Source organism: Antennarius striatus, chromosome 10 (assembly GCF_040054535.1).
Source record: "Antennarius striatus isolate MH-2024 chromosome 10, ASM4005453v1, whole genome shotgun sequence".
NCBI lineage: Eukaryota > Metazoa > Chordata > Actinopteri > Lophiiformes > Antennariidae > Antennarius > Antennarius striatus.
This window is the reverse complement of record NC_090785.1, coordinates 20856578-20871472: the sequence shown is the minus strand read 5'-3', so window position 1 is coordinate 20871472 and position 14895 is coordinate 20856578. Positions and strand designations below refer to the sequence as shown.

General features: G+C 40.1%; 1 protein-coding gene across 3 annotated transcripts in view; it reads left to right on the top strand.

Annotated features, from left to right (window-relative positions):
* csnk1a1 (casein kinase 1, alpha 1) overlaps positions 1 to 14895 on the top strand; it is a 41169-nt gene extending 26274 nt beyond the window's left edge. For 2 of the 3 annotated variants that reach the window (XM_068325124.1, XM_068325126.1), the window contains 6 exons: positions 1107 to 1246; positions 2034 to 2112; positions 2800 to 2874; positions 2957 to 3063; positions 3880 to 4028; positions 14154 to 14895. In XM_068325124.1, the coding sequence (XP_068181225.1) occupies positions 1107 to 1246; positions 2034 to 2112; positions 2800 to 2874; positions 2957 to 3063; positions 3880 to 4028; positions 14154 to 14161 (558 nt within the window). In that variant the 3' untranslated portion in view covers positions 14162 to 14895. The remainder of the gene's footprint in view (positions 1 to 1106; positions 1247 to 2033; positions 2113 to 2799; positions 2875 to 2956; positions 3064 to 3879; positions 4029 to 14153) is intronic. The other variant, XM_068325125.1, reaches the window with a different exon arrangement.

The following is a 14895-nucleotide window of genomic DNA, read 5'->3' as shown; positions in this document are numbered from 1 at the left end:
TACCTGTTGTTACAAAATATTTAAAGATAAAAACTCATTTAGGTTTGAAATAAAATATTTCACACCTAAATGTTAAAGTTTAGTGCGGTATGGGATGTGATGCTCTTTATGCTGTGACAGGGGAAAAACCATAATGGGCCAGTGCTAATAATTGAATATTTGTCTGGGGCCAGAGTAGAGTGGACGAAGATCCAAATATCAGGGACAACAAGCACATGGCCAACATGGTAACTTGAGGGAACTTTTGTCCTTATCAGGTGGCATTCTCTCATTGATGGTGTTGGTAAAAGTCTTGCCTGTGTCTTTTGAGGTTTACTCAGGAATCTTGTCTACTCATTAACATGTGCATGTGCAACACTTCATTGCTTGTACAGAACCACTCAACTTAGGTTCTTCAACAAGTTGAGGTGTGTGTGTGTCCTTGTCTAGAAGACAGAGGAATGGAAGAATTATAACTTCTTTAGAACATGAATTAAGAATTGACTGTTATGGACAGACATGTCCGCATTCTCCACTATGGACACATGATGTCGTTCATTTCACAGTCAGACTCTCATCCAGAGTTGGGCATTTCAGAGTTGGGCACTCGGGCCTCCATGTTTGCACCGCTGTCACAGCCTAACTTGACACTCTCTAGCATAGCCATGTTGGGGTAACCTTTGTCTGGTCTGTGGCACACGTCGGGATGTTGTGTAATAGAAACACCCCCAGCAGAATTTTTGCTTCCTGTTAGTCCACTCTTTTACTTCCTGTTGCTTTGAGTTCGGTTTTGTAATTGCTGAAGTATTCTCTCCACTTCAGGAAGTAAAACAGTTGCTTCTTTTTCATACTTATGCACTTCACCTTTTAACCCTGAACAAGAAAACACACCTGTGTGCTTTGATGACATGCTGGCTCCCACGTGTGTTGGTTGTGGTCATGTATGTATGGAAGGTGGTTTTAATGGCAGGCAAAAAGGGCCAAAATATTGTGAGAAGCGGTTTGCCATATAAGCCTAACAAGTTTAATGCTGATTTTGTCCATATGTATTTTTAATTATTTCAGGGTGAATGTAATTGTTTTATGGGTCACTAACCAACAGCCATCATGTGTTTTCTCTCTGTCAGCTGTTCCTTATTGACTTTGGTTTGGCAAAGAAGTATAGAGACAACCGAACTCGACAGCACATCGCCTACAGAGAAGACAAGAACCTGACCGGCACAGCACGCTACGCCTCCATCAACGCACATCTCGGCATTGAACAGAGGTTTGAGGCCTATTCCATATTTGATTCTTAGACAACTTTCAACTCTGCTAAACAGAGTTGTATAAGCAAATTATGGTTGACCTTAGGTCTATTGTAAAACTATAACTCAGTTAATAATGAATTAATTGAATATTAATACCAATTGCAAAAGATGAACATACCACTGTTTGTGGTGAGAACCTGATGTTACAATGTGTTGGTGCTGCAGCTAATACCTCTGTAGCAGCTAACAATACCAGGATGAACAGGCGTGTAGGTAGTGTTAAAGAATTCTCTGTACAGACATGTCAACACCACCAATGCTCATTAAATGGGACCTATAATGGTCATCGCAGGTTATAGAATCTTCCGGCCCTGAGGGAAGACATACAAACATGTTTTTTATTGCTTCTCTGCAAAGCTCAAAGAATTTGCCATGTGAGTCTTCGTCATAGGGTGTGTAATTGTGCATGCCTATGAATATTTCTGTTGAAAAATGCTGAAGGGATATAGTCAAAAACATGGAAGTTTGAAGCAGCTATTGGCCATTAATGTCTGTCTTGCCACAGCTTGCATTTCACTTTTTTCTTTTTTAGCTCAGTACTTCTAAAAACCTGTCAAAAATTTAAATGTATTTGTACTTCATATTTGAAATCATGGATTTGAGTTGGCTTTCTGAAGACTTTCTCTTGCTGATATAACCAGCCTGACACATTCGTACATTTGTAATGAATATCATATTCACTACTTTTAATTGTGCGAGAGGAGCGATGACCTGCTTGTGTTCACAACATATCACTGTTTGCAGTCGTCGTGATGACATGGAGTCACTAGGCTATGTGCTGATGTACTTCAACAGAACCAGTCTACCGTGGCAGGGCTTAAAGGTAGGAGTACCCACCGACGTGCCGGGAAAAATCCAGTCTATGTATATAAAGTTTTTTAAAATCTTTATAATTCAACATAGTTCATTTGTCCATGTACTAGCTATACAGCAGAAGCTGTGTAGTATAGTATGTCCAGCCACAATGTGTGAATGCTGAACATTTTTCACTTGTATGGTAATCTCTCGTTACTCGCGGTTAATGCATTCCAGGAACGGCCCGCAATAACGAAATTCCGCAATGAAGCGATGAACTATTATTTACGTTAATTTAAACATTTATGTACCCTCCCCATGGTGATATTAAGCCACCTTCTATCTGTATGACCTTTTCCCACACTCTTAGACTGTTATATAGCACTTCTGTGTCTCACGGAAGTGCACTGTGTTGTGAGACTCGCAGAACGCAGCGTACTTTTGGATACTGTCAACCAATACAATGCGCGTACTGTATCACGTGGCTACCTACTAAGAAGCTGCACGTGTTGACGCGTGAGGGATTACTGTACTGTATTACTGTAGGACATGGACATTATTTTTCTGTGTCTACTAATGCCAGTTACTACAATGATGACTGCAGTTATCAGAGACAGTAATGAAAAACTATTAAAGAAGTACTTGTGTATTAGTGAAGAGGCTTCACGTGTATTTGCTTTCATTATTGCTGTATAATATTATGTACATGTGTCAGGCTGCCACAAAGAAGCAAAAGTATGAGAAGATTTCAGAGAAGAAGATGTCCACCCCTGTTGAGATCCTCTGTAAGGTAAGAATCTATAAACCTCACAGGTCTTTTTTTTTTCTCCCACATCCACATGAAAATGAACAGTATGAATGTGTGTTGACAGGGCTTTCCAGCAGAATTCGCCATGTATCTAAACTACTGCCGTGGCTTGCGCTTTGAGGAAGCTCCAGACTACATGTACCTGCGTCAGCTGTTCCGGATCCTCTTTAGGTAGAAAACGATATTTGGTTTTTGCAGAGACATGTCCCTGCCTGAACATAAATATTAGTAATAACCACATTATCACCTAGTGGAAAAAGGAAGTGATAAGCTTCAAAATTTTAAGCACTACTGTCAAGCTTTTCACAACAACAGCCACAAACTGGTCAATGTAGCTGTAAGGCCTTAAAGAGGCTTTGTTTTAGATTGTAGTTCCCATCAGAGTGCATCTTCATGATACACACACGTCTCTCCAAATCCACCTCCTGGAAGAGGACGTGGGTTTGGAGAGACCAGAGGAGCTCAGATGTTCATCAGAAGCAACGCACACCTAAGAGGTGTCACTGCTTACCAATAGTTCAAGGACCGGTGCTGGCGTCTTGTCTTGACTTTGCCAATTAAAACATTTCCCACAGTCAACACTGGTCATGTGTGTCATGGATGAAATTTGGTTAACGCATCACATTAACTTACACAGCACTTTGAACACAATGGAAAGTCACTTCTTTGCATTGACATTTTTAAAATTTCCAATTTTGACAGCCACTACAAACAATCAATATTTGGCACACTGGCCTGAAATAGCTCACCTCTATGTGAATAGTTGGTTTTCTGTCCAGTCATGTGTGATAAACTTGTTTTTTCTCAGTTAATTTTATCTCTTTTCCGATGATGTGCAGAAATATACATATGTTAGCATGCTATAGCAGCATTACAGTATATTAGAAGCTGGCTGTTAAAGTGAGGTGTCAACCATAAACTATTTCAAAGAAATGAAGATTTTATATTTTGTGTTAATGTGTTCCGTGTGTCTGTGTTTGTGTGTAGGACTCTGAACCATCAGTATGACTACACATTTGACTGGACCATGCTGAAACAGAAAGCAGCCCAGCAGGGGGCCTCCGCCGGGGGCCAGGGCCAGCAGGCACAAACCCCCACAGGCAAGCAAACTGACAAACCCAAGCCTAACATGAAAGGTTAGTAGCAAACAGCCAAGCGACGTTTTTTACAGACACCAATTGCTCTTGTATTTATTTTTTAGCATTGTATTTAGAACTATTAGACATGGTTTTATCTCTTGACCCACACCCCAGTGCCCCTTTTATGAAAAAGAATACACCAAATTGTAAATCAAAGGAAAATTAGATTTATCATTCCTTTTGGAATGAGATCAAATAGCATTAAAAGTTAAGGAGGCACCTTAAAAAAGAGAAAAACCCAAAGAAATCATTAGCTACAATTGGTCTGTCTTGCAGAAGCAAAGACGTCCTTGGGGAATTTGACTACTAACTTTGCTGCTGTGCTATTCTATCCTTTTGTTGGGACTGGAAAATGGGCTTTCTCCATTGTGAAACTAATGCTGACCAACACATCTTTGATTTGATTCTCCAGTCTATCTTGTTTAACAATCCCTCTCAAACTGGGTAATGTTGAATCTCACTTGTTTTCCTCTCCTGTATAACACATTCTTTTTGCTACTGGAGTTTGACATTAATGGGCAACACTTGTTAGCAAAGAGACCAAGCATGTTGCATTTTGGTCCCAACACCTTAAGGAATAATTAAGGGTAGACCACAGGGTATAACCAAGATGCCACCATTAGCATGTTTCCAATCACCATCATGAAGAAAACCTACAAAGAACAACGAAAAAATCTGCGATGTAGTGAAGTCGTGCATCTTGAAGCGCGAATAAGCGAGGGATCATTGTACTGTAGATAGTTTGATTTCAGGCACAAACAGGTCTTTCTCTTATGGCTACATGTTTAACTCATTCAGGTAAGTCAATGTGTCAACAGCAAATGATAAATCACAAAGTGTGTGGATTTCAGCTTGGAAAACTTGTTTGCTTTCTCCAGTAACTCCAAAAATCGAAGTTTTACCTCTGAGGTTCCGCACACTGAAATAATTTTCTCAAACTTAAGTGGCAGACACTTGACTTGTAAAGTAAGTCATGGTGAACACCACAATTCTTGCTAGAAATTTTATGGTTTGACACAGTGATAGCCCTCACTCCTATGAAGTGGACATCTTGTATGACTTGCTTATGACGTGTTCCAGCTGCAATGTAGTCTTGCACAAGACATCCTGGTGGAAAATACAGTGCAGGAAAATTATAACCAATTTCGTGTTGTCGTCTTGAACCTTCGTTGTCCTTGACATTAACAGCCCAATACATTCTCTTGTGGAAAAAGCATAACATTTGTAAGTTTGGTCAAAGGCAGTTTAAACTATATGTTGTCCTACAAGGACACTCCCCAGTGCCCCTCATGTTCTGTGCAGTGTCTCCAATTTTGTTGCTCTTCATCCAGTCTTTTTTGTCTTTGTTGATTAGCTAAGTACATTGACTTACTCTTCTATGTAATAAACTGTCTTTGTCAACCTCCTGTCATAGACAGCTTGCTTGCATTTGCTATATTGAATGTCAGTAGATCATTTGTTTTGTTGCTGATGTTTTGATTTATAAATTTGAGAAATAAAAAGGTTTTGCTAGGTTTTTACTTTTTGTCCTACCCTTGCTCTTTCTTCAGATGAGACATTGCTAACAAAGTCACCATAGTTGTTTGCAAAGTGTCTGCTAATATCCATGAATAAACCGCTTCCTTGACAGATGACACATCTTTTGACCATGATAGTGAAAAATGATTCTGCTGTTCACTCTGCTGTCCACTGTTTTTTATTAGTCTTCTGCTTTCTTTGTTCAGTCTTGTTATTATGGAATTATGGACGGGGATGAACTGTGGAAGAATAGGTCAAGATGATAAGAGTGACCTCACATCAGAAACAACCCTCAGTAATTGTAGTGCACAATTGAGTGGTACATTTCATGAATACCATAAATTGATTTTCTTTTGTTCTTTGAAGACACTCCCTTGTCATGCAGTGTTCAGATATTTGAAAAGGCAGGTCTATGAAAAGCTTGTTTTTTGCTTGACACAACATGTTAGGACTTAACATTTGAAAGCCAGTGTAATTTAGTCTGGGGTAACTACTTAAAGGGATTTCTGCCAATTTTGCTGAATACAACACAGACTAGTTTTCACCTTTGAGTCTTGTTAGACACATTGCAAACCATTCCACAGTGAGCTCTTTTTTCGGGAACTTCAAAAGGCTGTGTAGAGGGTTAATCATGGACAAATTCAGTTGCAGGAATTTTTTGGGGATTCCATCCGGTAGCAGATGTTCAGGCATGGATGACCAGACATAATGAGACAATTTTCCCTAAACTGCTAAACCAAAGGTACAATTGTCTTTGTATGTTGCATACTAAAAAAGGCAGAACATTCAAATGAAAAATGCAATAGTCAAGACTATCATTTTTGTCCTGCTACATAGCTCAGGCTCAGGTAAAATCAAATTGGTTGCTATTTCTGCCCAGGAAAAACATGCAACGTCAGATGGGGAGGCAGCTTCCTTTGTATAACTGATGATTATCCATTGCTGATCATCCCGAGACACCAGCCGTTATATTGTAATAAGGCAGAAAAGATACGTTAAAAGACTAATTGAGAAAGAGAAATCTGTTTGGAAAAATGGGACAAGTAGAATGAGGAAATACAGTCAAACCTCGGTTTTCGACCAGAAAATCTGAGAATTTTACGTCTCTGAACTTGACCAAAATTCGGCTCTCGACCAAACCTAAAGAATCCGAGCGTACCTGAACGCGACTCACTCTGGAGCCAAGCAAACTTGAATGCCCAGGAGGCTTGCTTTGAAGAGCATTCATGTTCAAAGTTCAATAGGATATCTTTTATTAAAATAAAACAATGTATTTCTACCCTTTTTTATTTATGGTAAACAATGTACAGTGCAGTTTATAGTGTACATTTTTTTTAAAAACTTATAAAGTTGTTTTTTAGACTTGGAACGGATTAAAATTATTTACATTAATTATAATGGGAAAAATAGTTTCGGATTTTGAACAATTCGCTTTTCAGACAGCCTTCTGGAACGGATTATGTTTGAAAACCAAGGGTTGACTATAGAAGAGATGCTCACATTCACATTGCAGTAATCTTTTCGTTACTCAGTTACCATATCTTCCTCACTATAAGGCGCACCTAAAAGCCTAAAATTTTCTCATAAACCCGTAGTGCGCCTTATAATCCGGTGCGTCTTATATATTGATTAATAGTCATATTAATATTGGTTAAAAACATGATCGCTGAAAAAAGCTGGCAGTCTGGCCGCCAGTCATGCCGCACTGCGTCACCAGAGGAGCCCCCTCACAAGGCACTCAGGCTTACGCCCCCTAACAACGGTAGTCAAGGGGCGTCACCGAAGTTCCGGCTCTGACTGAGCTGCTCTCAGACGGTAGAGCAGACTGTAGGAGCACCGGTGATTACGTAGAAAAACATAAGGAACTTTCAACAATTCTATTCATAAAGTTTGACTGACCTCAGTATTTCTTAACTATTTGTCGTCGGAAATAACCCACTTTAAACTTAATTGGTCTTAAAAATGCCATTATGCTGTCATCTGGAATCTGGTGACAGTCCATTCTATTAGTCTGTGGAAACACAGAGAAACTGGCATAAAGGTGAATGAAACACCCTCAAAGCTGAACTTTCAGGCTTTTCTGAAATTTCAAGAGCAGAGTCACTGCTAGACAAAGGTGCCTGATGTGCTGCATGGATTTATAAATGTAGTTGATAGCTCTGGAAATAATCCGCTCTGTTCGCACTGACTGCACTCGTAATGAATTTAACCAGTTTTTAATGTAAGGTTTTTTAATATGCGTGCTGACTTCTTTCTAAGATGGCAAAGTGATCAGGTTTCCTTGATGAGGCTCAGAATGGCTCATTGACATAACAATAGGGGCCATTCGAAGGTAGTCAGGACGTCATGAATGCAATCATGACTGCCTGAGCAGCGCGGCTCTGTCTAGTGGACGGATTGCGCAACTACAGCTGCTGCAGTTTATCAAATAAATTTATTTTTTATTGTGTGTGCCTTATAATCCGGTGCGCCTTATATATGAAATATGAAACAAATTATTGAGGGTGCACTTTATAGTCCAGTGCGCCTTATAGTACGGAAAATACTGCAATGCGTTTCAGGACCACCCGCAAGTATCGAAATTCCGCGATATAGCGACAATTTTTTTTATTTATAATTAAATTTTCATGAACCCTCCCCATACTGATATTAAACCACCTCATATCTGCATTATCTTTTCCCACACTTTAATAGAATGTTTAAAGCACTTTTGTATTAAAGAAAAGTGTTTCTTTAATACATGGAAGTGCGATGCGTTCCGTGAGTCTCGGAACGCAGCGCATTTCCGGATGCTGTTAGCCAACAGCATGCACATACGGAATCACATGACTACCGACTAAAAATTTGCAATGTAGTGAAGCCGTGCATCTCGATTTGTAGGGCTATATTTGTAGGGCTATGTGAAATAATGTCAAATTTGTATAACTTATTTCAACCTTTCAATAATTCATGTATTTTTAAGTGCACAAATGTGACCAGACATTGTAGGTATAACCGTCTTTTTCCTCTCAAAACACAGCCATGAACACAATCTCAAAAATTAAACATTTCTACGGATTACTATGGAGTCTGTTATTCCACACATTTTACATTTGAATTGTAGCATTGAGTACAGAACATGTTTTGAAATGCTTGACTTATCATTATTGGTATGTCAGTTCAAATGTGAGAGGATCAAATGGTGATTTGGGGAGACACTTAAAGTTAGCACCTGACCTCCTGGCAGGGACTTCTCTTACATATTTCTATTTTGCAAAGTGACAAACTAAATGGCTGGACATACTGAAACACTCATGACACATGGCACAAAATTTCAAGTGGACTTTACCAAATGTAGTCAACAAACAATGCAAGTCTGTGTTCAACACCCCTACTAGTTATCCCTAGAAATTAGTGAATTTCTAATAGTTACAAAGAGGGGTTCTATAGCAGTGGCAAAAAGCAAGTGAGAGAGTGCAACCCTGACAAGTATCACGAGATAAACAAATATTCAGACCAAATATTGTTGGTGTTGACATAGGCGAGGGGTGAAGTGTACAGGAGACGTATCCAAAATATCAGTGTGTTCCCAAAGCCAAACTTTTTCAAAACTGGGAAAAAGGTATTCCCACTAAACTCTGTCAAAAGCCTTTTCAGTATTATTACTTCAGAGGGTTTGGTCTGGTCTTTGGAGTAGATAATATTCAACAGGGTTCTGATATTGAAAAAAGAATGCCTGCCTTTTATGAAACCAGTCTGCTCTTAAGAGAACATGTATGGAAGAACCTTTTTCGACTCATGTAGCTCGCAGTTTAGCTAAGATCTTAACATCGGCATTGAAGAGATTGAGGGGCATGTAAGTGCCACAAAGACCAGGGTCTTTCCCTCCTTTTAACAGAATATTGACACTTGTCTTAGAGTGTGGTGGAGTGAACCTTGCCTCATTGATTCCTCAAATGAAGCTAAATGAATATGAAATTTCTTGTAAAATTCAGGGTGAAAACCATCTGGACCGGGGGCTTAGCCTGATTGCAAAGACATGATCGAGCATACAACCTCATCCAGTTTTATAAGAGCGTCAACTTGGACGGATAGTTGGGTCTATATTGGGGATGTCCCAATATAGATCTTAATATCAAGTTAATAAGAAATTGGATCGTATTATCTGAATTGGGTGGGAACTCAGAGGAATAAAGAGAATAGTGTTATTTAAAAATAGTGTTTATCTCAATAGGATCAGTAGTTAATGTACTGGACAGTCTTATCTGTAGAATAGTGCGCCCTGCTGCGTGACGCTTAAGTTGTGCTAGAAGGCGACTGGCTTTATTACTATATTCATAGTGGTGGAGACAGGTTTTCTTAAGACAGGACAAAGTACATAAGTACAAAATATTTGTCAATTTGCCAATAACACAGATTGTGGAGAAGTCCAACAGTGTCATGCAGAAAAACAATGTCAATAGATACTTATCTAGCGAGATAACTGGTAACATCCCAGGAGTCGAGCTGGTACTCAACTGAAGTCTCTGTCGAATTCATAGCCAAGCTCTGCCGTGTGTATATGCAGACCTGAGTGGGCCGTTACTGGAAGTCCAGGAAACTGACCATATGTCAAACTGACCCTAATAGGTCATCTTTGCAAAACCCGTTATGCCAGTTTGGTGACAAGTCTACTGCCAATACTCATCTGAGTTCAAGAGCAGCAAACACTCTGCATAACATCAAAGTCGCATAGTCCCTACAGCTGTCAACTTCTCTAACACATTTGCCTTTGCACCACGATAGTAAGAACCACGAGATTTTAGCAATAACCTCTCTGCTGCCCCTGTTGACAGGAGGTTTAACTCTCTGAAGGTTAAGACGTTGTTTATAAAGCTTAAGAAATGGGTTCAGGGCATTGTGATGATTAATATCAAGAATGGCATTAAACATAAGTTTTCCTAATTTTATTTTGGTATGACACATATGATTGCCTGGATAGCTCGCCATGATTGTATAGTGGTTAGTAGTCTGTTTTGTGGCCGCAGCAACCCCGGTTCAAATCCGTCTCACAGCAGTGGCTCAGTGGTGGAGCGGGTCGTCCAATGTTCTAAGATCGGCGGTAAAAGTAAGGGGTTCAATCTCCATAGAGATCGGTCCACACGATGGGAATTCAAATTAATACTGAGGAACAAAGATGCGTGGACAGAAATAATAGGTAATTTGTGTTTGAAAATTTTGGGAGTAGAGAGCCATCAGCAAAGTAGTCTACGCGAGAAAATGTGTGGTGGACGTAGGAAAAAAATTTATATTACCTTGCTTGAGGGTTGTTCTTCCAGGATCACTATATTTGTGCTGCGACATAAATTCACAAAATGTCTTGGACATAGGTGATGGAACTGTGGTTCAAGAGCTGGATCGATCCAGCACAGGGTTAACAACACAGTTCAAATCTCCACCAAATGTTAATAAATGAGTGTGAAAAGACTCTTAGCAAATTGCACGTTATCATAATTAGATTCCTATACACCAAAATAATAAAAAGAAAATAAAAAATACGTTCTTAAAAACCGGAGAAACCAAGCTTTTTGTGCAAAGAGGAGTGTTGAGCAGAACAGAGATTTTGACACTGGTATGTTTAGCTTTGGTGACACCTCAAACATCTCAACAGTTGCATGTGACTTTCTCCACAAACAAGCACGAAACATTGAGTCTCAGCAGCCTAAATTTATTTGACTTCCAAAGTTTTGCGATTGTCTTCCCAGTCGCTTCCTGTCTTTTTCTCAAATGATAAATGTTGGTCGCTTATCCAAAGACAACAGCGCTGCCACTTGCAGGGGATTAGTTCACACACTGCTGTAGGAGTACGATACTAATAGGGGAGCTCTGCCAGACATCCTCTCGCTGAAACACATAATTCTGTGAGTTAAGATATTCACACGATTAAATGAAGTTTGGATGGACTGCTTTGTATTTTGAAAGTAATATATTAGGTAGTAGTATAAATGATTTTGTTAGCAATGAATACTTTCCCAAAGTTTGTAGTGACTAAGGTGTGGCCATGGTGAATGTCTGCATTTGCTATGAAACAGGAAGTTGACTGAACTCCTGTGTGTCTGTAGGTTCTCAGTCGTCCAGGTTGAGGTGACTCAAGAATAGAAAAGCGCTCAGCTGGACTTTCTTTAGGTTGGTTGAAGACACCTCACTTCATTGAAGAGCCTTTTTCATTTCTGAAGAGTCCCGTTAAGACATTCAGAACTGAACAGGTTTGGAGAAGCCTCCTGGATGACAGGTGAAATGTCTTTCACCAGCCTCCTGTGTCAAGGCTATGAAGTTAAATGTCTAACTTCATAGGTTCTGTCATAAGACATCCATATGTAAAACCAATCTGTTAATCAACATATGTTTCATCGACTCATCCACTGCTGCTGAGTGTGGCTCTGTCACACTGATACAAGACTACTACCTCCAATAGAAACGGTCCAGGCGGCTTCACACTCTGAACACATTCAGTCGCTTACATGTTGTTCTATTAATCACTTCTACTAGGGAATGTGTTTAGGAACTAGTGACAGTTAAACTTGATAGTGTGTTCCTTTCACCAAACATGTACTGTAAAAATGTCTTTGACAATAAGGTAGCCTTTGATGGCACGGTAAATTGATGTCATTTGCCATGAGAGAGTTAGATGGTGCAACCCCACTGTCCTTTATTAAACCATGAACACAGGATGTATTGTGCCAACCCAGTCATCCAAAATTCAAAAATTATAGGAAATGCCACATTTTACAACTGTAGTCCAGCCATACTAAACCTGAATAAATTAATGAATACATCAATAATCCCAAAGGGAAGCTATTCAAATTTAGCGTAATTATTTAAACTTAGCCTGTCTCTGAACAGCTGGATGACCAATTTCAGAATTTGCACTCTGACAGCACATTGTGTGAAAACAGTTAAATCAGTTCCTGTGAATGTCAGTTTTTCATTGCTGTGAATATTGACATTTTCCAGGAAAGTAGTAAATGTATTAAGAGCATCAACACTTATTGACAACATGAAACCCCACCATCAGGTTGCTCACCAGTAAAGCCATGATCCCTTGTGAGAAGCTTCAGTGAATGTTGGTGTCCAGTGGCAGCAAAGTGGTTGTTGGCTGTTGGTCTTCAGAGTCTTGCTATGTTTCATTAGACTGCATTAGCTTAGCTCCCTGTTACAATGAGCGATCTCTCATTGTCCATGACAATTGTCAAGAAACACAGCTTTAATTGCTTGTCGGTAATCACCTGGTATCTCCTCCACTGATTTTCATCCCATGTGCTCGAATTCTGTGGTTTTCTCCAAAAAAAAATCCTCCGATGTTCCCTGGCCAGCCCCATTTTGAGGCTGGCCAGTGAATGAGCCACGAGTTACATTCGGCTGACTGAGAAAGCAGTTCCACGCTTGGTGCAGCAAATCAAATTATATTATGGAAAAGAAGAGTGACAAATACGTAGTAACAAAGTAACTAAAAGTTAAAGTTCTAGACTGTCATGGATCTGACGGTAGTGCGCGAGTGTTCACGTGGCGCATGTAAAAAAAAAAAGTACATGAACGCCAGGGGGGAGGGAGATGTTGATTGAGAAGGCTCAGAGGCACACCCGTTAACACAGAGCGTTTCGGGCCGGAAGTGCTTTTATCAATATTCAGTCAAAGATACTGAGGACCATGGATCAGTCTGGGGCAAGACATTTAATATACAGTGTAGTTGGACATTGGCAGCTGAATGACGAATTTAAATGTATGATGTGGGACCTTTAAGGCTTTGGCTGCCAACTCTGTACCACCTGGTTTCCTTCGGTGGACTTTCTCCGAGGCTCCGGACCTTCATCGGCGTTTCCTTCTGTTCTGTAACTGGATCAGTTCTTTTTTGGTGTGCAAATTTTATATACTGATTTAACCCCTGAAGGGAAATTAGTGTGACACTGTAGTTAGTGGAATCATGCATTTATATGTGTGTACAGGCCCTGAACACACACCGAGACACGCAAGGGGCCTGTATGCACGCAGGGGGAGGTAGAGTGGCTGGCAGCTCCATTTTTGGTGCGCCCAACTGAGCAACTTGTAAGAGCGACGGGGCCTTGCTCAAGGGCGCCTCGGCAGTGCTCTGGAGGTGACACTTCCCACTGTCAGTTCACACCCTGGGTGTGTTTTTGGCTGGGAGTGGGAATCGAACCGTTGATCTTGAAACATGGGGACAACCCGCTCTACAGCCCGCTCTACCACTGAGCCACTGCGCCCCCCTCCCTTTTTTTTATTAATTTTTTTTTTTAAATATGAAGCTAGATTCCATGATTAGAAGCCTGATTTTCACGGCAAGCACCTCCAGATCGTCTGCAGACATGACTGATAGCCAGTGAGTTCAGCACTGGACTGAGAGAACGTTCAACTTCAGGGTACTTGAATGTGTTTAGGAGCTGGTTTAGGAGTTGATTCCCTGAACGTGTTGTCAGGAAACGCAGCATGAGAGAGAAAATCCAAACCAATCAAGAATTGGACTTTTGTCCTCTCATTTTTAGGACGTGTCATCCTCTTCCCCTATACTTTCTATTCTTCACGGTTTCATTGCTTGTTTCGAGACTGATTGTCTGTCTCCCCCCTCTGCAGGTTTCTGAGCAGTCTCTTCCAGGAGAAGATCTTCACATGTGTTGGTGACCAGGACCAACAAGTCTCTCTTCTTGGACAAGCGGCAAACAGACAGTCTGTGTCTCTCCTTCCACAATAACTATCTATGTAATGGAAATGTATAGATTCACACACTGCTGCTGTGTTATCTATATATTCAAATGTATATAAAAAAAACTGCACTCTGAAAGAAAATAATGAAAAGCAGGTTTTCGGATGTGGAGGCTGTAGCTCCCTGCCCCCACCCACAGACACACCTTACACCCCTGCCCCATTTTTGCCTTTGCCTCTGAGTTCTCTTTTTTTTTTTTGTTGGCAACGGAATTTAAGACGATAGTCAGCTGACCGTTTTTTTTCTCCCATTTTAAACATCTGAAAGCATCTCGTCCCTCTTCACTCAGTAAATCACTCCCTCCTTTTTACCGAGAAAATGCTAAAATATGTAAATCTTAACACTGTTCTTTTAATTTCTGAAATAATTGAATGATGCAACCATGGATGTTATTTACTAAAGAAAATCAAAAATGTTGGATGTTTTTTCTTTTCTTTTTGTTTTTCCTATGGTGATTAGGCGTTTGCCTGTTGACAGTATAAGCAGTTCATGCCAACAGTCAATGATAGAATGATACTTTGGCTCTCCCTCTCTTTAGAGCTCTGAATTATTATGAACTCTGTTGTAAAACCTCTGGTCTTCTTCAAAAATACCAATAAAAACATGACAGAA